The sequence below is a fragment of the Aulostomus chinensis genome, chromosome 13 (assembly GCF_037954235.1).
Source record: "Aulostomus chinensis isolate RoL2024-O1b breed Wild chromosome 13, RoL_Achi_v1.0, whole genome shotgun sequence".
NCBI lineage: Eukaryota > Metazoa > Chordata > Actinopteri > Syngnathiformes > Aulostomidae > Aulostomus > Aulostomus chinensis.
Window position 1 is genome coordinate 13,214,756 of NC_141332.1, and position 27,625 is coordinate 13,242,380.

Here is a 27,625-nt window from a genome sequence, read left to right on the forward strand (position 1 = left end):
GACGGTCAGCCTGCCCTCAACCGAGGAGCCTCAAATATTGTGGGACCGCGTTTGATAGTTCTGATGTGATGGAGAGGGAAGAGTCTCCCCGGGGGATGGCTCTGAGCTTGGTGTGCTGTCTCTCAGAATATCATGGCTTGTCACAAGTTGCTGTATAAGGAGGAGTGCCTTCTTCTCCAGCTTTCATGTTTTATTTAAAGTGCTCAGAGAGTGCCGCTAACTCATTGAATGTGATCTGTCTCAGCATTGCCTCTCTCCCTTTTTTCCGGGTTCCTCTCTTTTCCCTCCACCCAACCCGCCCTGTCTCGGGCTGTGTTTGATCATTTGACTGCGGTATGTGCAGATGTGCTTCTGAGTATCTGAGGATGTGTTTCAGCACTTTAATTTGAGCAAGGTGTCAGTCAAAACCTATAATCCTTGTGCAGTAGTTTGATGAGGATTAAACAGAAATCGAACAGCACTTTAGGTGCATCAGAGCCTGGTAATTAACGTCTCCCTTTCAGAGGGAACTAATCCCCCACCCAAAACTTAGTCAGTCTAATAGTTGCAGCAGTTGTAATGATGATGAATCATTTTGTTGTTTCTTACCCAGTTCAAAAAGATGCACCAAGCAGCTTCAGTATGCTTTACCTCCCAAAGTCAACACAAGGTGAGGCCGAGTTTCAAGGAAAAACACCCAACTCCAGTTAAACTGGTTCAGCTGGAACATCTGCAGTTTTTTTGGATGATCACATGCACTTTGAGTGTGTGTGTGTGTGTGTGTGTGTGTGTGTGTGTGTGTGTGTGTGTGTGTGTGTGTGCATGTAAACACCTTTATGCAAGTGAGGTGTCCACTCCCACTGTCTGTCAGTTAAGTCCAGCTGACAAAAGAGTGATGTGTGAATGCTTCTCAGTGAGCTGTCACTCCACTCACCTGCTTGCTGGTAATATTCAGGACCAACACACACGCAGGGCAGCAGGCAGCCCTCGACCAGAAGCTTAAAAAAACAACAACCAACATCCATCTTTGCGATTCTTCCACCCACAGTTTGTTCTGCCTGGTCCTCCTCTGCCAGCAGATTGAATCCTATAAATATTTCATATTTGATAAATAAATGAAACAACCTCTTTTCCTACTTCTGGGTAAAGCACTAAGTTGGTCCTCTACCTACGTATGCAGGAGTTTATTATTACAGCTCTGACATCATTTTAGTCATCCCCTGAATGAGATTTGGCTGAATGATGTTTTAATTCATTTTCAAATATGCATCAAATGAATGCATCTGGGGGAAAAAAAAAAAATCTTCAGTAGCTTTCATTTTTGAGGTAAAGATCTGAAGATTTCCAAAAGCGCTTCATGACTTAATCATTTTGAAAAGAAAACAATACATTTGCTATTCTCTATGTCATCATCCGCAGCCTTTAAAAGAGCAACGTTGCATGTCTGTGACGGTGAAACGGCCCACCGTGTCATTAATGACCTCCTTTGACTGCTCTCACGGCCTGTGGTGTCCTACTCACATGGGACACAGGCTATTTACAGCTGTCTTGCCAAGCTGCAGGCACTGTGCATCAGCAGCACTCGGGTCATGTGACTTTACGCTGCACCTCACTTTTGTGTTCATGCGTAAAAGTAAGTCAACCTAACTAAGAACACAACCTGAGGGGAGCTGGGCTCGGAGGCGGGATTTGAGCAATTAGAGCTGAAACACTGGAGTCACACTGAAGTTGAAGCTCTAGTTGAATGCGGTTGTTGTGTTGTCTGCAGAAACGACAGTGTCGATGTCTTACGGTGTGCAAATGCTCCAGCAGCTGTTTGAGTTGGGGATGTGCATTAGGGAAACTAAAAATAGGACGCACACACCTCTGAGCCAGCTGCCTCTTTCCTCTTTCAGTCCTCTTGCTCTCCACCTCCCATCAGAGTGTCTGTTGTTACTCTCTCTCTCTCTCTCTCTCTCTCTCTCTCTCTCGATCTCCATTTCCAACCTTTGTTAGTCTCTAGATTACGTCTTGTTTGTCCCGACAATCCTGTGCTGTATGAAAGAACCGAAACAGGACACCACTTCCCCTTGCTCAGGTCCATTACCCAACCGGATGGGAACTGGAACACTGATGCACAAAAATGTGGAGTCTCTGTCCCATGAGTCTCAGACCCAGTTATTGGAGAAGTAGAAAGGGAAAATTCTGACAACATGGAAAGTTTTAGTTCAGATGAAAACTTGCCCATTTAAAAAATGTCATGATGTATATTTTCTTTAAAAAGACATTAATTGTTACCACGAAACAAAATCAGTCAAAGCTACGGTTCATTCCTTTCAACATAGACTGGATTAAAGAAGTAGACGTAGCCAGCGTGATGTCACTCATTGGCTGGTTGATTATGCTTTTGGATGATGTCTTCTCGATTTTCAACAGACCAGATGTGGTCATATTTGGATGAGAGAGTGTTGTTTTGATGGAGTGCCATAACGCTGACTCGGCGCTGCCATAGTTGTGACTCGTTAATTACATGGCAGCCACAGCCTTAATCCCTCCCAACTTTATTGACAATTTATAAAATGTACATGGTGCTGTACTGGAGAAGACTTGAAACGGGAAAAAAATGTCTAAATACGTAATGTATCAAGTGAGGCATTGAGTCATTTTCTTATGGACTTGTGGTTGTTAGCACTCACGACAAGAAGGTTCTAGACTCAAATCCTACTGTAGGCTGTTGGTATGTTCTCCACTTGTCTGTGGGAGTTCTCTGCACGGGTGCTCTTGTTTCCTCCCAAACACCAAAAACTGGCAAGTTCCATCCATCCATCCATTTTCTTCCTGTTAAGGGTCTTGGGGGGCTGGAGTCTATCCCAGCTGCGGGGTTCACCCTGGACAGGTCACCAGTCCATCTCAGGGCCAACACATAGAGACAGACAACCATTCACACTCACAGTCACACCTACAGTCAATTTAGAGTATCAATCAGCCTCGTCCCCTCTTGATGTCTTTGGACTGTGGGAGGAAGCTGGAGTACCAGAGAGAACCCACGCAGGAACAGGGAGAACATGGAGACTCACACAGAAAGATCCGTGCTGGAGTCGGGGCTCAAACCTGGAACCTTCTTGCTGTGAGGGGAAAGTGCTAACTACTGCACCACCGTGCTGCCAACATGCAAGTTACTTGGCTCTGGACTATGGATGGATAAAGTTGCCCCCTAGTGGCTGTGAGAGAAAAGGTTTACATCACCACCCCATCCCAACCATTTACCACACTAGAATGTCATTATTTCACAAAATCAATGGATTAGATTCAGTATCAACACTGCTTACGTCCAATGCCAAAGATTGAAAATTCATATTTCCTGCTTTTCAAATTAAATCAATGCTCAAGCAGTAGTCATGACTATGTTTCTTGAGTTCAGATGCTTTTTCACACTGCATCACTTCTTTGTGAGTCCAGACTGCAGAAAGAGACAGCCATGTGTATTTTGCTTGAAGTTTTTTTCTGAGTACTTGAAAGGCAAAATACACATTTTTTTTTTGTAGGTATCGTTTTAAGACCCCTCAACAGTTACTTAACAGTAAAATGTTGCACTCACCATGCATACTGCCCAAAAACAATAGCTCCAAATTTCTAGACGACAACTTTAAATGGTTGATGGGGTGCAATACTATGTGTTTTCTTGAGGCCAACACTTGGGTTGTAGGCCATGACAGATACGGAAAGGTTGGTAGTGCAGAGTGCAAAAGAGAGAAATGGAGTCTAGATTTATAGTCTGGGAACACTGGGCCAAAGTGTCACCAGCTGGTACTGCTTATGAAGCCATCCCACCAGTTATTACCAGTTAACCCTCAGACACTGCTGGGTCATCACACATGATCGTCCAGTATGGATACAGTCTGAAGGAAAAGACGCGTCCTGCTTCTGTAGATTGTTAATTTTGTGTCAACCTGTAAAGCATCCTGGGAGCGAGGACCAAATCAATCCACAGCTGAAAATAGCCCTGAACATATGCGCCATTTACTTCAATTTTAGCAGCATCCTCTAAAAAAGTAGCAGCTGAGTATTAAAAAAAGAAAAAAAAAAGATCATATATTTGAAGGAGGTTTTTTTTTTTTTTTTTTTTTTTTTAAAGATTTGCAGCCTCAGTAAAAAGAGCTTGGAGATGAGTACAGACAAAAATCAAGTAGGCCAATGAATAAGACAAGAAGTGGCTCTCAAGACTGTGTGAACAGGAAAATTCTCCTTCACAAAGTAAACGCAGTAACATGATTATTATGGCCTGCCGTGTATTTGTGTGCGTGCGTGTGTGTGTGTGTGTGTGTGTGTGTGTGTGCGCGGATGATGAAAGTAATTCACATGTGAAATGACTGACTGAGTTTCTTTCACTCATCTCCTGTGGAACAAACCCCCTCAGTCACACGCTTTGATGTGCTTTTGTGTGCGTCTAATTCCCATTCAGCAGGCAGATACATGTGTCACACCACTCTTCGCTTGGTATCAAATTTTTTTTTTTTTTTGGAGAAAGACTGGAGCATTCAAAATAGCTTACGCCATCTTTTCTTTTCTCTTGTTGACTCATCTGTATCACGATCTATCATTATCAATTCAAAAAAAATGATCAGTTAATCTAAAAAAAAAAAAAAAAAAAAAAAGATCTTTAGACTTCAGACAGACATTTTGATATCCACCACAGAATAAGAATAAGAATAAGAGTACCAGAAAAGATTAAGGTGACATTTGGGAGTGGACTTGGACATTTATGATATCTGTCATGATTTCTAAATTTTGGATTTGTGACTCTATTTTTAGGGCCTGAGCCAGAAGGTACTTCTGGTTTTTTCTTAGATTGAGTGTCCCTTTATCCTTTTTTCGTGTATTTCCTGTTTTATTTTGAAATGCAGGCCATATAAATCATCTCTATTATGCACAACCGGACAAATATCAGCAGCCCTTGTGAGGGGTCTGTGGATTTGCCTGCTCCCTCAAATTCAAAAGTGATTTACTGGCATGACTAATAGGTTCTACTTTTGCCAAAGATGGAACTCGTGAATTGTTACAATTTGGGGAAGTCATGTGCAAGCGTCATGGATCTGGAGCTTTTGGCATACTTCTCCCAAAGAGGTCATGAATACCTCAAAAATATGGACTCTTCTTGTGAACACAGTAAACGCGACCGCAACGTTATGCGCCATCACAGAGTTTCATTGTTTGGTCTTCTTTTTCAATTGTACCGACTATTTTACAAAACAGTCTCGAAAGACCGAAACATGTATTTTTAAATGTTGTTCTCTATTAAATTACACAGGGAGCCAGGCTTTTTTGGTATAAAACTCAAGGTTTTATAGATTGACATGACATCTCTCATTGTGTGATATTCTTTATCGTTAAACTGCATGACAACTTGACAAAGGTAAACAATAGAATTTCTGCCTCACTGGTTTACACCTCTGACAACTGAATGTTGTGCAGACTATAAGGAAAACAAACAAACAAAAAAACACTGAAAAAGAAAAACACCACTAAACTATTATGGCTTTCTCTATCGGTCCAAGGAAATATCTGCACTGTATTTGATGGCATTTATGAAGTGAGGTGACCTTAACCTTAGACCACAAATATCTTTTTACAATTCAGCCATGTTGGTACCAAATTTGAAAAATATTCTCTCAAGGAGTTGCTGAAATATCACGTGGACACGGAAGGGATGCAACGACAAAGAGGCAACCCCAAAAAAGAACAGCAAGAGGCAAGAAAAGAGAAAATGAGCAATTTGAATAAGCAAAAATTAGTGGAATGGATTGAGACTACATCCATCCATTTTCAAAGGCTTGTCTGAAATGGGGTCATGTTCCTGTCCCTGGCCACGTCAACCAGCTCTGACTAGGGATCCTGATGTTTTCCTAGGCCAGCATGGAGGTATAGTCCCTCCCCCCGGTTCTTGGTCCGCCCCGTGGCCTCCTCCCAGCCGGACGTGCTGCTTGTATTCTCGTTCTTTCGGTCGTGAGCATAAGTGAGAGTAGGAACAGAGACTGACCCATAGATTGAGAACTTTTGCCTTCCGGGCTCTGCTCTTTCATTCACAGTGGTACGGGAGAGTAAAAACAAAAAACACACAGACAGAGAAATCCACACGGCAAAACATTATCAGGAGATGGCATTCATAGTACAGCGTTGTCAATCAGTGAGTCCAGAAAAGGTTCCAAGCTTTACTCATAACTCTTATTTCTGGATGCCCTGGCAGCTGCTGCAATGCCTACAATAATAACAGAAAATTCTCCACTACTCTGTATTTGGCTCCTCTCATAATCTTGGAGAGAGCGGAACAGTTGGACAAATACAGGCGGGTGTATCTCATTTATGAATCCCGGTCTATTCAGTCCTATGAATTATGTTGTATTTGGTGAATTCTCCTGTGTGTTTCCCATTGTTGGTTATAATTCCCTGCCATTCCTCTTCCTCCCAAATCTTCCTCCCGTTGTGCTGGTACAGTTATGGCTGAGCAGTTGGCCGGTTGTTCAGTAATAGAGCGAGATTATCTTCATCCTGTATTTAAGTCCCATCTCTGTTTCCTCCAGGAGCTCTGATTCAGGTTAGCCTGCTGGTCTTTATCTTTACACACACACACACACACACACACACACACACACACACACACACACACACACACACACACACACACACACTGTCCTATTTGACCTTGACCACACTTTCTTGCGTACTCTCTCTCTCTCTCTCTCTCTCTCTCTCTCTCTCTCTCACTGTCTCTCTCGCATGACTTAAAAAAGCAGATGTTGCTCTTTCACCCAATAACACGAGACTGTGAGGAATTAAAACAAATGATAGACAAGAAGAGATTTAATCAGCGTTATGTTTCAGGCTAAGCTTTGGTTCAGCTATGTAAGAAGCTTGTAGGTTAATAAACGCCTGATTGTGGACGGCGATAGACAGCACACCCTCTTCACAGGGCTGACTAATTAACGGCACCCTAATTTGAGAATATGTCATTATTTGGTGCAGGCTGTGATTTAATACCACAATCAAAATAAAAACCCAATCACCCAAGGCTTTCAGGGTCGGCAGGATTATTTTTGAGTTTGTTGCTATGGCAATTGAGGCGTTTCTAGAGTGTAGTGAAGGATTAGACGGTGATGTCAGACATCTGTGTCAAATCCTTCCAGCTCATTTCAGCTGTTTGTCATGTTCTCGGATGACAGATGACAGGCTGATACTTCCACAAAAGTGAATTTTTGAGTTCAGACTCCCACTCCTTTCTCCCATCTCCTCTTGCTCGCTTCCCTCGCCTTGCGCCAGAGGTAATCTGGCCTTTGAGGTAAATACCATTTGTTTCATGGCTGAGTGATGGTTGAATAATGGTTTGTGGCTAAATGAGAGTCTGAGGCCAGGGATGGGAGTAATCTGGCCTTTCCCTCTGAGTAGTGACACGGGCCAATAGAGATTAATGAGAGTGCAAGGGTCTTAACACTTTCAGTACTGCCCAAGAAACAGCATCTGTTTGGTTTTGTGTTGTTTACACTTCCACTCTCACCAACAGCCATTTACACATCTGGCTTTGTTGCTTTATACTGTATATATTGATGAAACAGAGTAGGCAGCTATCCAGTCGGGAGTTCAGACGCCAACCAGCCACAAGAGATCAGACTCACAAAAATACATTTGGCAAAATTTAAAAAAAAATTTTGTACAGATTTTGATATAATCCATGTCAAACAAACTCATCTCAAATAAAACAACTGAAGACATACTGGAACCTGAAATCCCTGCTGTTTGTTTGTTTGTTTGTTTGTGTGTGCACGCGCACGTCTTTCTATTCTTACACAAACTAAGCCTTAAGAAAAACATTGACACTTTGTGGACATTTGGATTTTTTGTCACATTTTGGACGGTCCTCACAACTTTAAAGGGCTGTTTGAAGGTCAGGACTGGTTTTTAGGTTTGGGGTTCGAATTAGGTTGTGATTAAGGTTGGGTATTTAGATGTGATGGTTGTGGTCAAGGGAAGGAGCCAGGGAATGCGTCTCAATGATGGTCCTCACAAAGATAGAAAGACGAGTGCGTTGTGGGTGTGGCGTGGCTGTCACGCTCCAGGTTTTCCGCTGACTTCACCTGCTTCGTTCAAACACCTGCTAGTAATATCCACTCCGGTTCTTCAGCCTCTCATCACCGTACAGTTCCTTCATCCGTTGTGGCCTTTCAAGCTTCAGGCTAACTCAGAAATCATGTGCTTTCAAATATTTTCCCTCGTGTTGTGTTTTTACCTTACGAACTTAATTATTTTTTCTTATGCCTCAGGGGCACTTCATACCTGCCTGTCTGCTTCTTCGACCGTTTGCCTGCCTGCTACTCATAAGTCACGCAAACACCAGCCGGCCAGCAGCTCTCACTCTTCCCTGCCCCATTTGATTTTAATTTCACACACCCCCATTCACCAACAACACCCTTTCATCACACACCAACTTGGTTGTTACGTATCCCAGCATGTTCTGAACAGCTAAAAAAAGAAATAAAGATACAAGTAGATGCGTTTTTATATCCCTGATATGCTAAATGAGAAAAGGCATATTTCAAGCACTCACAAAAAGGTCCCACAAGCTCATGAATCTGTGCATCACTTCTGCGTCAGAATGCAGAAAGAGCCAGCCACATATATTGAGCTTGAAGCTAATGATGTCCAACAGTTTATAAACTCTCCAGCGCATCATCCTACTCTGTATGTAGCTGTCAGGAATCCACCCTGATCTCTGGCCCTTCTCTGTTGTCGTTGAGAACCCGTCTCACCAGCCCTGTTCTCCTGACCCCTCACACCTGTATCCAGTTGTCTTGGAAGTGGAGCATTGGCTTCATTCTCCTGCCTTTTATTCCTGTTTGTCATTGTCGTGAATGAGCGTGAACGAGCGAGAAACTCTGTGTGAGCTCTAGGCATCCATTTCAAGGTATTTGAAAAGCACAACACTTTTTGGGTGAAGAACCGTTTTAATGATTACGTATATTTGAGAAATCAGGCTTTGCTGACATAGTTATGCAATGTGAGCTTATTCAAAATTGTAAGCAAATCTATTACTGAACGTTTTACCTCAGGGCAATCATGTCATGAATTTTTCATTCTGAGAATAAAAAAAAAAAAAACCTGAACATAATAAGGTCCAAGAAGTATTTCCTAAGATATTTTTGAAAATGCCCGGACATCAGAAACATGTCATGTTAATAGATTTAGGTTAACTACAAAATCCCAATCTTAGCCATTGATGACATGGCGAAGAAAAATCATAATTTAAGTCGGGCGGCACGGTGCTGCAGTGGTTAGCCCCGTCTGAGGGAAGGAACAAACACACGCACACTCCCACTCACGTACACATAAAAGAACAAGAGGGGAAGACTTGATCGTGACATGCAGCACTGCTGGTAATCACAGCGAGGCTAGCAGGTCAGCTGATGTGGATAAAACATGCTACCCATCTGTGTGCATGGTTTAATCTCTGGGAGGATTAATGTGGCACTCCATGGGTAATATGGGAGGTTTCTCACAATACAGAAATATAAAATGGTACAACAATATATTCTACAGCAGTCCTGCAATCGCTGGTGACAATAAGATAATTGTTTCACCACGGGAATAAAAATGATTGAGTGTAGGTGGAAAATAAATGTACTTGGCATTTGTATGTTGCCTCTGCTGTGAAGTAATGCACCCCCCCCCCCCCCCATTCTTTAAAGGCAACAGATTACCACTGAAAATAGATTGGATTACATTCAAAGAATTGTGGCAGACTGAGAAAGAATCTTCTTCTCTGCGGGTTTGTGTGATCCCAGTATCCCAGTATTGTGGAACGATTCACACCATTATTTCGCTTACAAAGATAAATCCTCCAACAAAGATTTTTGTTTTATCACTGACTTAGACGTTTAAGTCACGTGAAGGATTTGTTTCAATTAAACCTGAGCCTCCCTCCATTGGCGTCTGAGTCAAAGTGAACGCTGAAATCTAATGCTGAGATTATTTCCTTAATTGCTCTGTCATGTATTCAGGGCTAGGCTTTCCCAAGGCGCTCATTAAAAAGCAAATTAACCGCAAAAACAGCCTTTACACTTAAAAAAAAATGTTATAAATAAGGAAAAGTCCCTAAAGCTATTTGTGGAAGTTTTGTAGAGCAATGACACCTCAAGGTATGGTATGCGAATTTAATTGCGCAGCACTGAGAGGATTTATAGTGATGCCCTACTGGTTATCTAATTGACCTACAGCTGAGTAAAGTACATTTTAACGGTAGAAAATGTGGCTCGGCAAAAATAAACAACTCTCCTATCTTCAGTTTTTGTTTAAAATATCGCATTTCAGTCCAAACTGACGCCAAAAGAAGGTTGTTAAGCCCTTGTCTGTTCTCCCATAACATCATAACCGTTTACCTGTCCCACTGTATTCATTGTTTGATATCACTGCTGGCAGACAATCAGTGATTTTTCCTGATTTATGATAAAGTGTCCTCTATATTTTATCCACTGGAATATACTCTTCCTATGATTTATAGTAGCTGCTGCCCTGCTCAGCAGCACACCACAGTATGCTCCGTCTGCTGTGGTATAGCAGTACAGATCAGTAGCCCTGGGATGTGATTTATGAGCAATGGGATTTCCGGTCAGAACAGCTTAATTGAGTCTGTATATTCTCCAGAGCAGTCCTTGAGAGAGGGATAAGGTAATGAGGGGGAAAATGACGTGTAGAAGACACTTTGGCTCTATAGTAAATCAGCCTCCTTACAGCTGCAGAGAGGAAGAAAAAAAGAAGAAGAGGCACTAAGTACACCTGCACGAATGCTGCGGAGCGTCAAGTTCACTTGAGTGACCTCGTAACAAGGCAGGAGGCTGCCTTTTCTATATCACCCTCATTTTTCTTTCTTTCTCTGCCCTCTGTTGGACTCTTCATCCCACGGGGGAGTACGTCGGCTACTCAACTTCATCCCAGGGTGCTCGCCTGCTCCTGTCAGGACCTCTGGATCTTTCGCTTCATTAGGGAGTTTTTGCCCCCGGATGCCGAGTTTTAGTTAGGAGATTGTGTAACTAGCTGTAATGCTGACAGTGGTTGTACGAGGACGAGAAGGAGGTGTATGTCTGTACACCACCCTGCTGGCGCCGGAGCAGTGGGCTGAGGGAGGAGATAGGTAGACTCCATGGCTGCTGAAGTCAGCACTATTGACTGACACCTGTCACTGCAGCGTGTGTTAGTGTATTGACTTGTGCTGCACTTTACTATGAGGTGTTTTTAATTTTTATTATATATATTTCTAGCTCTGATATTAATATGTTGGACGTACAGTTGCTGTTTTGAGTATTGAGAAAATTCCCTTCCTCCCTTAAAATACTCTGAACATGGTTGATTGAAATCTTTATTTCAATCAATCAATCAATCAAAAATCAGCTCTAAAACTGTTCTTATTGTTATCTGCTCTTCATGATGTTACATTTATCTTTTATTCTCATATTCACTGTTTGTGTTTATCGTTTTACTTGCAGATGGTGATTTATAGCAGGTCGTTTTTCCCGTTCCCCTTTGTTTTCACTTAGCATTTAAAAAAAAAAAAGTGGTATAAATAAAGTTCTTAACATTATTCATTTATTCAAAATTAAGTCTCTTACGAAAAGGAAATGCAGCATCAGAAACCACAGCCACCACAGTGAACTGAAACCTGAACTGATTTTCTGATGCCTCGGAACATACTGACGTCATCAGCTTTCAAGTTGATGTCAGCAAACCGTTGCTAATATGCATCCGCAGCAGTAACAAAGGAACGTCAATCGTTTGAGGTTATCGGTCTCTTTTCTTGTTCTGCCTTCAAATGGAACTTGTGAGTAAACTTCCAGAAAATCTCCACCTACGAAGTCGTGAATGCTGCGTTCTGATCATTTAAAACATAGGAATATTTGTTGAACCCCTCCTATACCCACACCCGCTCTCCAGCTGGGACATCCTCCACCATGCAGGTTATTGCTCCAAATTTTCTGCCAGGGTTGACAGTGATGACATTCGTCATGATTTTGTCATTATATCCCCTGGGTTCATTTGAAATCCCCTCTATTGGTGTTTCCACACATTTGACTTGGCAGAATCAGGCCGGAGTAAGACCTTATATGTACTCCGAGGCTGTAAATTGTCTTCCGTTGCTCTAACCACATCCCTGGAGGCTCCCTGTGAAACAGCTCAGTATGTGGTTTTAGTATAATCACAGCTCAGACCACAATTTGGTTTAAAAAAAAAAAGAAGATGAAAATTGGTCAGTTTTAACAGCCATTAAAGTCTATATTGACTACCAAATAATAAAGTGACACTAATGGGAAATATTGGTCCTGAAGTTGTCAGGCATGAATATTTCGGGGTTGCTAAAGTTGTCCTCTCATTTTTGCAAATAATTTATGCCCTCTGGTTGTCGCTTCCAAGCGTTTCCAAGTGACTGTGCTCTCGCTCTTTTTTTCCTTAAAAATGGAGTCTTTTAAAGTATAAAAGTGACAGTGCTTTTCTTGCTATCACAATTAACAAATATGCAAATGACAAACCACAGGAGATCGTCCTGTCATTACTCAGTCACATTCCCATTCACTCCCCTTAATGTTTATTGAACGCTGAGATGCCAGTCATCTAAATTTAGATGAGAGAGCAGAAAAACATGTTGGTCTTGGATATTTATGGAGCTGTGCTTCAGGCAACAAGACCTCGCCTCGTAAGAGTTTGGATATATCCCAGATGAAAGAGACAAATTGCATATTTCATCTTTGAGTTCCAGCTGTCCAGCTTGGTAGAAATGACACAGCGTTTTGATATATAGCTCCAGACTATAATACCAGTTATCGCTTCAGATTCAGAAGATGTGAAAAAAAGAATTATGGCCTCATATAGTAGAGTGCTCATATTCACTGTGTGACGATTGAAATCTGCTTTTACATCATGCCGCCGCTATTTTATGTGTGAATAAGTCTCTTCTGGTCATTTGATAATTCTCACATAGCCTTTACAGTAATTTCTTATTACAAGGAGTATAATTATGCTGTCGGACCTGTCTCATACTAAAGAAAGCTGTAGGGAGAAATGAGAGGCCTGCAGGCAAACCTGCCAGATAATTGAAAGTGGTTAGTGGTGGCAATGATGTTTTTTTGATTGAACATTTAATGTTACCTTGCATCCTCGATGATGTTGGTTATTGATTGAGTATAAAGACTGAAAGGCTGACTATGGGCCGGGCCCAGGATCTGAGGCTATTGATCTGTATAGAAAGCAGAGAGGCAGCAGTCATGATCAGGTGGTTGTGTGGGATAGGCCAGCAAGGTCAAGTAAGCCAGGCCACGCCTCAACGTTTTGTATATTTGATATGCAAAAACGGATTCATTGATTTCTCATTGGGGTATTGAGATTCAGACCTTTCCAAGTGAAGGGGGCAAATGTCATCCATAGTGGATCTGGTTTTCAAACACCAGGAAAGGCGTTTAGGATTTCAGACTGAGCGATTTCATGATGTGTTTCTTTTGGTTGTGCAAGCCAAGTGAGTCCTAGTGGGGAGTGGAGAAAGGAAGAGTAGCCAGTACATCCGTGACAAACTATTTTCAACATTTTTGCTATTTTATTCTGACTAGTTAATTAAGAATCAAATTCTCCTTTCTCTCAAGGAAGAAGGAGGTCCGTTCACATCCACATGAGCTAAATACAGGCTGTGTACTGTGTAGCTGATGTCTTTTTAGCCAGAATGACTTATTGCCGTTTTTCATGTTTGCTTTACATGTACAAAAGCAGAGAAGTATTGTAGTGTAAGTGTCTTTATATCTGGATAGTGTCATATTTCTGCCGAATACAGCCCTAACAAAGCTGTTTCCTTGCCTTGGAGGACACTCACCATCCCATGAGAGAAGCGCTTCTTCATCTATCATCACACAGGCGGTTTTAGGGGTTTCAGCAGTACAGTCCCCAGGCCTCGCTCCTTATGGATGCAATGTGGCGATACTGCAGAAATCTGTTCGCTAAAAATAGTGCTCGCTTTGAATGGTGCATCTGATGCACGGCTAGCTCTCTTTATATATAAAATACATTTAACAGAGAAATCTAGTTTATGTATTAATTGAAGCCAGGTTGTGTGTGTGTAAGGTTGGCGGGGTGTGAATAGGGAGGTGAAAACAAGGTGAAACAATATAGTTTTAAGTTCAGGATTTCTGCAAATGAAAAAAAATAGGGTGAAGGGGAAAGTAGGCCATTGTGCCAATATGCAACACGTTACTATCACAGACCAGATGATGATGCTGTCGCTAAAATGAAGATTCCAGTGTGTTTATGAACTTGGTCATATAATTGTGGCCAAACTGAGTTATGGGTTAATTCTTCCATTTTCATCCACCACCAGATTTTATCTCCTCTGGGGAGGGAGGATAATATTAGCCCATGAGGAGCCCAATAAACTACTGTCAGGCTTTTATTATCTTTGGCTGACTAATCATGTGGTTAGCTATTAGGACAATAGCTCCACAAGCGTGAATTTTATTTCCACTGGACTTTAATTTCAGGCAATTTCCCTCTGTTGCAGTTCAGAACTAGTCAGACCTAGTTATGTGGGAAATGTGTAGGATTATACGGTTAAAAAAATGATGGAAGTTTAGCATAACCCTGCTTAGCTGCTGATGCATAGTTTTTTTAGGCCTATTTTTTAAAAAATTTCATTTAACTCAATTTCATTTCACCACCATAATTTGAAACCTTGTTTCCCATAGAAGATGCACTTTCCAGCGTTTGGGTGCACTTAAGGACAAACCAAGTCATGAGTTGACAAAGTAAGTGCAGTTGGTGTGCTTTGTCAAACTGTGATTAATCAGGGCAGTCTCATCCATATTTGTCAAAGGCCGACGTTTGGTCACCTCTTCCCTGACGTCCAATTTGACGTTGAGGGTACCCCCTCTGCGTCGCTTGACGACATACAGTAGATCCGTCATCTTTGGATTTTGACTAAAGGGGATTGTCCGTCCAGGCAACACAGTGTCCCCCCATTCACTAACCCTAACTGTAAGCCTAACTACACAAAGAATATTAGAAAAGGAAGCAAATTAGACAAGGAAGAATACAAATTTGTTGGGCAGCATTGCTGGTTGAAATGGATGAGAACGTTCGAAAGACAACCATGCGACGACCCTCAACGTCGGCTGTGGACCTTAGGGGGAGTTGACCAAACATTGGTCTTTAACAAATAGGGATGAGACTCTGTTAGATTAATTATTCAGCAAACACAAACAACAGCAGTCAGACTAAATTTGACCACTGAGTTATGAAGATAATGCGATACACATATTATGAGACTCCAGGTGGTACACAGCAATATGAATCGTATTGTTTTGTACCATATCCTATTGAATTGTATCGTATGGTGTCTTATTGTTTCCTTGACAATTTTTAGGCACATTTCCAGGTGTCCCATGAACACCACAAGCAGAAAAATCGAAACCTTGAAAATTTTGCTGCGAGCTACGATTTAACGAAGCCCTGCATGTTCCTCCACATGAACTGAAGGCCATATTAAGATTCACGATGAGTAAATACAATCCGCACCCATTTATTAGCTTTTTTAGTACACTTACAATCAAGGATTAGTCAACTATCCATTGGCATTACATACTCTACCTATACAACATCGTCTATCCAACACATAACAACATGAGACAAAAGGTTTACAATGGCAAACAGATTAGGCAGTGCTTTCCTCCATGAAATCAGTTTCAGTCATAACACACCATTTAACCCATCACACAGAAGAGTGTACTGAAAGTTTGTTTGATATTGCATAATTAGGCTAAGGATGAAATGACATGCAGTGCCATTATCAAAGCAGACTACAAGTATTTTGTGTTATCAGTGGAGTAAAGTGATATTCCATTGTTAACTCACAGCACCATCTGGGTACATCCATTGAAAAAAACAGCTATTGTGGGCAATTGCGCATACAGTATGTGATCGTTTGATGGATTTAAATGATGTTGCCCCTGAGGTTGCTTTGTTGCTTCAACTAGTGATAGCTATAGTACGCCTGACTCCCGGCTCTCTAAAGTGAGAACAGGAAAGTGATGTAAGCCCCAACAGGAGTAACCTGATTTACACATGTGCATATCATACACTGTGGTACACTGTGCATACTTTACAAATCGATGACTCGCGCTGCCTTGTACTGTGTGCATTGCAATACTGCAGAAATCTGGTCACTAAAAATAGTGCTCACATATGAACGGTGCTTGTGATGCGCAGATATAGTTGTCTTTAGTTTCCATGAGATCCTCTCAAGAGGCTGAGAGATACATTAAAATGTTAACAACGAGGGATCTATTTCACTTCTTAAATGAAGCCAGAATTGGGTGTGCGGTGGGCTGGTGGTGGGGGGTGCACAACAAGGCGAAACGGTTTTGTTTTCAGCCCAGTCAAGTTTCTGCATCTGGACCATTCCTAAGAGTTTAGCTCAGCTTCATGCTCTTGGTCCTCGTATTTTTTTTAAAATTTCTCGTACAGTATGTGTCTTAGAGAGTGCAGTCTAATGTCTATGCAATTTAATACTTTTCAAGGTAACAAGATACTGCCACCTCCCACCTTTTCCCCCACACACTCATGTTTAGAGACGATATTTTCTCAGGAGCTCAGATTGCCACATGTTCTTCCGCTCGGGAAAGTGATCAGGAATCCTAATGCGACGGAAGTCCTGGATGCATTTCTTCAACTCCTGCTCGGGAGTCATCTTCTCCTTGTTTGCTTTCCTCTTTGCAGCTTCTCGTTCTCGTACTCCAAAGGTTCTCACGCGGAGCATGTCAGTCTTGCGTCGCATCTCTGCCTGCTGCATCAAGTGAGATGGTCCTTTATGCATGGGTCGGTCCAGAGTTTGGATGTTGCCTGCATGCCGGCTCACAGGGCCACAGATGACGGTTCCTTGAGGGGAGCTCGCCTCGGATTGGGTCTCAGAACAGGAAGTGGAGAGCTCATTGAAGGAGGTCCCACTCTCTCCCTCATGCTCACTTTTGTGGCTCTTGCAACAGCAGTCACAATGGGATGAAGACCACCGAGAGGGGCCACCTAGGGAACACAAAGACACCTCTGTTTTACGTGTTTTGAGTACATGTAGTCAGTTTTCCATGGCAGCAAATCCCTCCTTCATGCAATAAGGCACAGTAAACGAATATCCCAGCTGTCTGAGTTGTGACAGATTCTAGAAATAATCAAAAGAAACAGTTGCACTGATCTAGCACACACTGAAAATGCGCACAAAGTGATTTCCATGTTGTTCAAATATCCAATAAATTGAATATCACATCCATACTGTTTATACGTGTGTGTGTGTGTGTTTTATGGAGTTATTGAGGAGGTTACCCTTATAAGAAGATGTTATTGCCTTTGACATTTAATTGCTTAATCTCAAAGAGCTTAGTGTACTGCTTCTTCTGATGAGAAGAATCCCAGAGCTCAGTAGAGTAAGCATAGCTCCTTAAAAGACCTTTCCCACTTTCCAAGTCAAAGCATGTGTTGGAGCCAAAGCAATCTCTTTTCCCTCACAGTTTTATATTACAACCGCATCCTGGATGCCTCGAATTAGGATGAGGATTATTATGTTGTCAGTTCACAGGGAAGAGACATCGCAGGAGAAAAAGCAGGTTAACACAAAATGTAATTTGTCTTGGATGATAACTGAAGCAGGTCAGTGAAATATGGAGTGAATAGATATCCTTCAAGTATCCTGACCTGTCAGGAAGACTGGATGAGCAGTGGATTTTAGTCGTCCTCCTCATGTAGCTACTTCTTATCTGTCAATTCCTAGAAATACCGTATCTGTCTTTTAGTTCCGACTAGAATTACATCACGTGTCTGACACAGTCACCTTGACCTTTGACCTTTGACCACCAAACTATCGTTAATTCATCTTTGTGTTTTAGTGGACATTTGAGCCAAATTTGTCAAAATTCCCTCACAGTGTTCCAGAGGTGCACTTAGGTGACTGTGACCCTCAAACATTTCAGACCATCCGTCAGTCCCAGTGGATATCTCAGCATCAAGCCGTTCCAGAGATATTGAGTTAAAGGGTTAATGGGACAGCAGTTTCATGCATGTGAGGTGACAATTATCTTGACCTTTGTTCACAAACAATCTTTCATTTCATCCTTGAGTCCCAGTGGACTTTTGAGCCAGCGCTGAAGAAATTCCCTCAAGGCGCATCAGAGATATTGCATTAAATGTGACGGACAAACAACCTGAAAACACAATACCTCCTGGCTGCAGCCTTAAAGAAAATGAGTGTGAACTACGGCATCATTAAATGAACTAACAGCTAGATATATACAGTTTTAGAGGACCTGCTGTGACAGTGCGGCGATGTAAACTACACTTCTAGAGACATAAACACATGGACACAGACGGTAAACACTTTTTAATGGCTTTTTCCAATGTGATGATACAGACTGAATAGCAATGATGTCTCAGAGAGAGCAATAATTTGTCCATTACCTTCTTCCAGTGCAAGCATCCATTTATAGTGAACCGAGTTCAAGGGGCATTTTAACCTCTCTTTTATAATGACCTTATCTCTGGTACCATGATTGCATTGGGCTGATAGCGAGAGAGTCACTAACAGCTTTTTAATGGCTAATCCATGAGTAAAGAGGCCAATCAGCGCACCAGCCCCCCCAAACAGAAAATGAATCTAGCTGAATCCAGTAGATGAGCAGCACCAGGCAAATGGATGCAGGCGCTTTAGTGATGAGGATCAAGAGGAGGGAGGCAGTGTTGTGAGTATTGTTTCTAAGTGGTTGGATGCTGTAGTCCAGAGGGGCAACCCGTTTAGGAACCAAGCCAACATTCAATAATAGAAGCATGAAATTTTTAGGCCATGCAGGAGAATGAATTGCACTGAAGCCTGACAGGCTGAGAAAAATCTGTCCAAATGGGGTGATAACATGGGAAATGATTGCTGCAGTATACATGCAAATATGTGTGTGTTAGTATTCAGCCACAAATTTCATGTTTTGGATGAAATAGTTCTTTGATTTTTCCACTCGTGAGCCAAGACACTAAACGACTGACAGCCTTGTCAGGAAATACTGTCACACTTAAGTACATTTAAACAAGTGGGTGTGTATGATTTGGTATCTTTTCAGGGAAGCCATTGATTGCTATATAGATCTATATAGCCAGAAGAGATCATATTCCAACCACATTAAAAACCCGGGGCTGGACCACTTCTCCTAAATAACACAGACAGGGAGTCAACATCCGCTGGAGAGGCCGGCGTGTCAAACAGGGTAACTCTTCTCTCTGTCGCTAATGGTAGCAGGAATGTTTGTCATCGTGCTGGAGAGAGGTCACAGTTTTATGGAAATTCATCTGTCTTGATGAAAACGAGATGTTGTTCCCATTAAACGGTTTTAAATGGCAGGAAAGTAGGACAAGATGTGGACTGAAGGCAGTGCGCTCTGACAAACTCAGATGCAAATGTCAGCGGGTTTCTTGCCAAATATTAGTGTGTGTTTTTTGGTTGTTGGGTTTTTTTTTGTTTTGTTTTTTCTTTTAAATCTTTGCTTCCAAACTGACATATCAGTGTTTCTGATGCTTGAACGGCAGAGCAGCTCTGGGCTTCTCTCATGAAATGCAGGAGAGGCGCTGTACTGTCATGTGCTGCAAGTTGAAAGGTGAAAAAAATAGAATAAATAGAAACAAGAGAGATTCAACACTCAGCCATTTCATGTGTCTCTTGTGTTTAACCATGAGGCCATAATGCAATTGAACAGCGATCTAAAGTTGTCTGCTTCTCAAGCGCTGATGTGAACTGTGCCCTTTATCTAAATCAGTGAATACAAGTTTCAAACACAAAGCAGCTTTTGAGATCCAAGCTGTCTGAGTCAGAGGAAAATTGACTTATGAACCGCTGACATAAACATGCTTTCTTGAATTTTATGTCTCTCATTTGCTCACACACATCAACGTCCTGTGAGGCTGAGTCGTGTGAATCATCTCCAATTATTTCAACTGTATGACGCTCGTATAATCATATTTTCAGGCTGAAGTTTGAGCATGAAACAAACAAAATAGAAGGGAAAGAAAAGAACTGTGCTTGTTTTTAGTTTGGTGGAGCTAGTTATATGTACTCTGGGTAATTCTGTCTGGCAGGTTGACTATGCATATTCATACAGCCGGTCAGGGAGTTAGGTTCGTACACGGAGAGATGTTCTGATCTTACGCAAACTCTTATTCTACAGCTCTCGTATCCAGACAAATAAATTTTACCCCGCTACTGCCTAAGGAAGAGTCTAGTTTACATGCTTGTTAGCTTACAAATTAGGCCGGCGTGTCCTTGCAGCGGTGTAAAGGCTCGTCCTTACAGGGGGACGAAAGTCCATTTGACCAAGATAGTCCTATCTGCTGCACAAGCATCACTTCAGCAGTTTGTGTCCAGCCTGGATGATGGAGGCAGCCATCCTCTTGCCAGGTGTGATAATGTCTGTGCTATCTGCATACATTTCAATTTGTCAACATTAATTCCTTCCACTCAGCCAACCCCATCAGCACCAGTGATAGAGTGAGAAAGAGCCACTGAGGAAGACGTTGGGGAACCGTGGAATCCTCCAGTGCTTCAGCCTGAATGATCTGCTCCCTGTGAGGGAAGTTCGAGCTTCACTAGCTGATAGATAATGTCAAGTGGGTATTGTTCCCTCTCAGAGTCAGAGGGTGGCTGTAGATGAGTGTCTCCCTGCCAGGGAGATGAACAAGCAAGACTGAAATATCTATATTAGCCTCTCCCTGTGGGCCTGTCCCTGCCCTGGCGCCACACCCATCCTCCGCGCAAACACTGATGACACAACTTGAAGTCAGTGAGGACACATCTCCACCAACTCAGTCACACAGTCGACCCTAAAGATGCTGTCGTGAGCCCACTGGGATGCCAAAGCATCTGCTCAACTCCCCTCCTGCACGGGATTCCCTGTCTTCCGAAAACTCTCAGCCCTGTGAGATACGCTGTCGACCAAGAAGCCATTAAAAGCATCTCTAGAGGGGTCATTAAGGTGTTAGATGTCAGACAGTGAAGCTGTTGAACCTGTTCTCCAACAACTACAGAGTGCCGAAACAGCAGAATCAGGACAGAAAATAAAAAGAGGCAAATTATGGCTGAACAAGGCCATTAAAGAGAATTTAAATTCAGGTAATGCTTTAGCCTGTTTACAGCAGGTCATTAATATTTTCTAGTGCTACTGACTGTTTTCTAAGACATGATATATGCTTTAAATTTATCCGTTGCTTGGCTGTAATTGTATCCCAAAGGAGGTGACGTGGCTGTCTGTCCATCTGTTTGTCAATGATGTGTCAAAACCTACCAGAGACTCCATGGAGGGGCTAAGGATCATACTGCATAGACTTTTATGAAAAGAACCTGACATATTGAAGGGGATAATATCTATGAATGAGTTGCGTTTTGTTCTTCTGACTGACGACTGATGATTAACCTTGGCAGAGGGGGCGCAGTCTGAGAGTCATACAAATTTTATTTTGGGATAGAAAACCCTTTGAAGCCATTATTTAGGCTTTTTATTTTACAAAAAGGTATTATCATGACTTGATAATGAAGATATTAGCTGGAGTTGTTTTTTAAAAACTCTCTGTTGATGGAGACTGATAAAGAAGTAATTCACATCAATGCATTGACAACGAGTGCTGGGCTAAAGCAGGAGGAAAGAACCTGCACACCAAGCTGAAGACGTTTTATTTGCACAAGTCAGACATTTCGATCCGTTGAACGTTGCCGGATTTGTTCAAATAAAAGCCTTCAGCTCGGTGTGTGTGGGTCTGTGTGTTCTGTTCCTGAAAAGTAATCAAGGATACTCCCATCATAGCCGGCTCTCATTCCTAGCTCCTCGCACGTGAACGTAAATGGCCTCACGCTTCAAACTGCTAGTAGACTCTCACGTCACTTCAGGGCTCGCCAGTGTTGGTATGACCAGAGCAAACAAACAATCCACAAGTTTTACTTTTTAAAAACCATAATCAATTCCACAGTTATGATTGTAGGCATGACAACTAAATCCTAGACAAACCAAACCTCATGTATTGTTGGACCTCAATCATAATGGTGACACATCAGAGAAATAAAGATATTTGAAGAAGGGATTCTCTTTAACAGGGTTATAGCGTGAAGTGTTTGGCCCGTGATTAATGTGTGTATTTACGGAGCTGATGAGAGTGTGTTACCCAACATGTGTGAGTCAGCAGCCATAGAGCCACCTACTGGACAATCAAACTGATCAGAAGACAGTTTGATGCAAAAATTAGTTGCCGAGTGCAATTTTAGAATAATTTTGATAGGAATATACCACTAAACCGTTCCCTAATTTAAAAAAAAAACATTGTGAGAGCAATTTACAACAACTGTGGAAGAAAAATATGAAAATGAATTATTAGTGTCGATGGGTTCATTTCCATGATGTGGTAAAATGAGATCTACCTCACTAATTTCTTAGAAATCCCGCTTAAGACACAATCAGCCGTAGCCTAGATTCATATTAGTTGTAGGGAGAGGTATAAAAAAAGAAACATTGGCATGGTCCTTCATGTGATTGATTAAGAAGTGCATCTTTTTACTTTGAGTCTGCAGATTTTCAATAAACTCAGATTTACTGCCAAGGTGAGCCATATTGTCTACTTGAGCTGATGTAGTGCAACATTTGTGAGAAAAATGGCACCAGCACACACTCGTGACTTACCTCTGATCATTATTCTGCCCAGGTGCTCTTTAAGACGTATATGAGTTATTCATGGCTGCACCATTCATCTCTTGTACTCACTGCCAATCCATTCAGACTCCAAGAAGGCTCTGTGGGAGTTCTGGGATGGCCCAATCTCTGCCTCCATTACGCTCAGGCAATTGATTACTTTTCCTCCTTCTCTCCCTGCCACCTTGTGGCCGTTGCTCAGGAGCCACTATAGCGACACATCATCACATTCGCAGCGCAAACGAAGACTGCATAGTTATATTAACACAGCGCACCAGGCAGGTATGATCATTTATCACCTATCTATCCTCGTTCGACAAGACACTTCTGCACTGCTCTGTCAGAGGGGGAAGATGAAACCCTGCTTTGTGACAGTGCTCTGCTGTGATGTGATAGCTCGTGCTGGGCGGGTTGTTCTTTTTCTTGTCTCCTAAATGATGGTTCACTCAAAGTCATGATGTGCATCCTTTTCAGAATTTGCCTTGTAACATACGACTTATGCATTTAAATTACCTGCAAAATAGGTTAACATTAAGAACCCAAAATTTCATCTCCGGCAGAGGACTAGAGATGAGGAAATATTTTAGGATCCCAGATTGCTTTTTAATCAGCCAACACTCTCCTCGTTCCCCGGAGATAATTAGCAATAAAAAAGCCTGGTCCCAAATGCCAACAGGGAGGGAGTTATTAATCACTACAGAAATAATGCTGTCATTGCCAGTCCAAAAACTAAATGTCCTTATCATGCTTAACGGCCTACATTCATTTGACAAATAACATGACAGTCGTCGCTATCTCCTGGCAGATGCATTTCACTGCAAAAATGCAGCAACTGGAGCATCATCTGGATCTTTGCTAGTCCTGTTCATGTGTGCTGGATACATTCTTCTCACGCTCAGCTGTGAGTGAATAAATCACTCCTGGTTAAATGTGAACATCAGGACCAAAAGTCTTATTGGCGATAAATGCTTCGACACTTCTGAAGCAACTGCTACTTTTGCTGATAGTCGTGGGAGAAACCATCAGCACAAATTCTAGGGCGTCTGGATGACTGTGGATGTGTGACTTAAGTGAAGAAGTAAGTCATTCTACAGGAAAATAATGAAACTCTACTGTGGGCATTTTGCAGTCCACACTAATAACAAGACCCGGCGGAGCCTGCAGAAAACAACTGACGCATTTATCAAGCAGCTCAACATGGATGATGCTGTGGAACTGACAGGATGGAAGAAAGGCTCTCAATTTGTTTACTGCCTAGGACTGCTCTTTTTTTACACTCTGAATAAACTCGCTGCTATCATTTTCATGCTGGAAGGGAAGTGGTGGTGAGGGGCGGTGGTGGAAAAGAAGTACAAACCACAAACAAACAATAAAGTGCATCTGTTTTGTGCCCCTTCTCCTACCAAAGGTGTACTTTTCTAAATGCATTCTTAGCTTAGGACTACCTGCCCTAAGGCCAGCCAACGTCCCACATTCAGAATCAGGTTACAGTTTTAGTTTTGAAAGTGAATGCTGGTTGCTGTGCTGCCATGAAGCGAAAGCTCTCACGCCTGTCTGCCTTTGATGTGTCTATCCATCATCCTGCATCCTGACTAGGCCTCTGTCTCCCAGCACTCTGTAGCTTTCCTCTCACCCTATCAGCTCTCTCTTAAATGGAACCCCAGTCTCCTCCTCTGTGTCGTGACGCCGCCATTCTTTCTTCTCTCCTCAGACCTGATGAACTTTTCTCCTGTCTCGTACTTGCTTTCATCTATTTTTGCTTCTAGCTCACTCTCTGTCTCTTGCCACCTCTCTCTCTCTCTCTCGCTCTCTTTCTTTTCTGCCTCACTTCCTTCTCCCCATGGCCAGGCCTCATGCAACTTTTACTCCCTCATCCCTCCCGCTCAGCCGCTCTTGCCATCCATCTGTTCGCCTCCCTCTTTCTTTCAGCTCGCTTCCTTAAACTCTCTCTCTTCGTCTAGTTTTTTTTTTTTTTTTTGTTCCTCCACATGCTGCTTTTATTACAGAGTCCCTAAAACCCACCCCATCCCTCTTACATTGTCCCATGCCTTTGTCCTCGGGCAATGTCTATTACTGGGGAAAGGGGTGAACACCTACACCATATGCTCAAAGTGGAATGACTCAGGTGATTCCTACCTGGCTGGAGGGTAGTTTGCGTAAAAGTGGGCCCAGTATAATTAGTCTGTATTAACAACACTGTAAGTATATCATTAGCAAACCATATGTCATGTCTTCCTCAGTCCACCCTCCTGTGCCTCCAACCTTACCCCACCAACTGTTTTTTTTCTTTCTGTCTTCCAAAGGGAAACATTCAGAATAATGAACAAAGTGTTTCTTAATTGGCCATATGGTCCAACTCCTCCCTGGAATGAACCACATTTGCAGCTAATTATGGCATTTGCTGATGAACAAACTTCAAGCAAAGCTGATTCAAGAGAATGCACCTCCATCAAATATGAACTATCACTGCCCACTTGTGCTATATTATTCATAACCCACGGGCTGGTTGGCAGAATCTGAGCAATAACCCGTGTTTACGCATGACGCATGTGTGCTTGAAGTGCAGTAGCATTGTGACTCAACTCCCCTGTGACCCGTGGGCAAGTTTGCCTCTTATCCCAACCCCCCAAAAAACACACATTTTAAGTCAGCATTTGCAAGAGTTGCAAAGATTGGACTGGAATGTGCTGCGAGCTGACCGAACCTTCTGATTCATTCTTGCCTTTGGGGAAGGGAGGGGCAGTTGGATAATTGGCTCCTATGCTCACCGATTTAACTCACGTCACCTTTAAATGTAACGTTAAATCATAAACCTTCACTCACGGTAGAAGATGTACTGTGCGTAATTGGACCATATTCTCTCATCCGCGTAATGCCCGACGGAGGACGCAGTCAGGGACGAGTTGCAGGCCACAATGTGAAAGCCGCTCTCTGATAGCATGTCAAAAGCTCTCTCCAGGTGCTTGAACTTGAGGTAAAACCTGCAGGTGTATCGGTCCGGTGGTCTGTCCGAGTCCCTGTTCTCATTCAGGGCGTCTCCAAATACCTCTTTCGCCAAGCCAATCCTGCTGCTGATGAAGATTCTCGGTAACTTTTTGGCCTTGGTATCGCCGTCGCTTTCTCTGCCTCCCGCGGCGCAAACGCCTTTGAAGGCGACCGTAATGTAGCCGTACCTCCTGTCCAGGGAGTAAGGGGGATAAAACCTCTGTTCGCTGCCCTGCGACGCATCGTCGAAATCACTGTAGTACAAGTCGTCTGGAATGAGTTTGGATTCCTCGGATGACAAAAGTTTGGCCAATTCTGGTAGCTGGAAGTATTCCGCCTCTCTTTTCAACCTCCCTCTCTCGGGAAAGTGGTCAGGGAGGACAACTTGCTTGTCTCTAAGGTAATCCAATACATACCGAAACAGAAAGCCATCTCTGTCAATAAAATAGCGTCCTCTGAAGTCCCGGGACAAGTCATTTGAGGACTCCTTCTTGCTAGAGAACAGCTTTCCAAGTAATGAATTTGGAAAGCCGGTTAAGGTGGCAAGACGAGTGTAATACACTTGCCCACCCACGTTTAGCTCAACAACATCCGATGGGGGATTTTGCACTGAGCCTTGCTCTTTTGCAGGCTGCGTTTTGCAGTTTTCGCTCAGTGCCATCTTTGTCAGACGTTTTGCTGCACGAAATCGAGAGTCTTGATCACGGATCGCAAACGTCCCAGAAGTTCAGGGTGTGGGGTGTAGCTGCATGGTGGATGCGCTCAGAGCCGAAGCATAGTCCTGGTACAAGCTGCAGTCTCATAACAAACAATCCCAAGGTGTGTCTACAGTGTATCCTTTAACCTCATGCGTAAATGTGCTTGGCTACTGTGCATCCTTTTTTTTTTTTTAAACAGGATCGATTATGATAACCAGTGAGCGCATCATGTTACACACATCCACTGCGATGCTTCGATACTGTGGCTTTTTTTTTTTTAAGAATACAATCCTATCTTCACTCTGGTAATTCCCACCATCGATAAAGTAAAAAAATAAAAAAACAACCCAAAATAGGTTGGTTTAAGTTTTTTCTTTTCTTTTCTTTTTTTTGTTTTTAAAAATGTTTGTTAATCACAATCCGAGAGCGGTGAGATGTACGTAAATCCCATCACTTCGCTAATACGCGTCGCTCTTGACTGCTGACATCCTGAAACCTGCTCCGAGGTTGTGCACAGCGAAGTGGATGCAAGCGGGACTCCTGTGCGCACCCATCTCTCCAAACTGCTGAGTGCGGAAACGGTCGGGCCAGCAGAAGGATTAAGATAATGTTGCTCCAAGCTGTGAAAGAGAGAGAGATATAGAGAGTGAGTGAGAGAGAGAGAGAGAGAGAGAGAGAGAGAGAGAGAGCGAGAGAGAATATCGTCCCATGAAGTAATGTCTTACATCATCTTAAAGAAAAATGACATTTGTAGACGATCGACAGGAGGCAGACTGATGTGGTTGCGTCCGTGCTGATTTTCATGAAATTCTAATCCAGCCACGGGCGACGTGCAGCTGGCGGGGAGGATTCGGGTCTAATGCAGTTTTAACATCCAGCGTTGCGGATTTTAATCCCTTCACAGAGTCTTCACAGAGGCTTTCGCATTTACATTTACCGCTTTTAGCTGACGCGCTTATCCCGAGCGACGAGTGAGAGGTTAGGTCCCACTGTCTTGCTCAAAGACTCATCGGCAGTGACAGTTTTATAACACCACATACAGATCTCTCTCTCTCTCTCACTCTCTCTCTCTCTCTCTCCTGCAGAGTGTCAATACATGTCCGACTTGAGACTGAAATAAAACAAAAGTTGGGGAAAGATAAAAGAGATTCAGATTCATCCCTTTGCACACGTCACTCAACACAGTGGATTTGAAAAAAGGGATTCGTTCAGCATCGA

General features: G+C 42.7%; 1 protein-coding gene across 1 annotated transcript; it reads right to left on the reverse strand.

Annotated features, from left to right (window-relative positions):
* Positions 1-15,548: 15,548 nt before the first annotated feature.
* On the reverse strand, positions 15,549-27,255 carry kctd16a (potassium channel tetramerization domain containing 16a). The gene is made up of 3 exons (XM_086221413.1): positions 27,133-27,255; positions 25,548-27,027; positions 15,549-17,049 (listed from the first exon to the last, which is right to left on the reverse strand). The coding sequence occupies exons 2-3, from the start codon at positions 26,368-26,370 to the stop codon at positions 16,595-16,597; spliced, it is 1,278 nt and encodes a 425-aa protein (XP_086077539.1). The 5' UTR covers positions 26,371-27,027; positions 27,133-27,255; the 3' UTR covers positions 15,549-16,594.
* Positions 27,256-27,625: the final 370 nt, after the last annotated feature.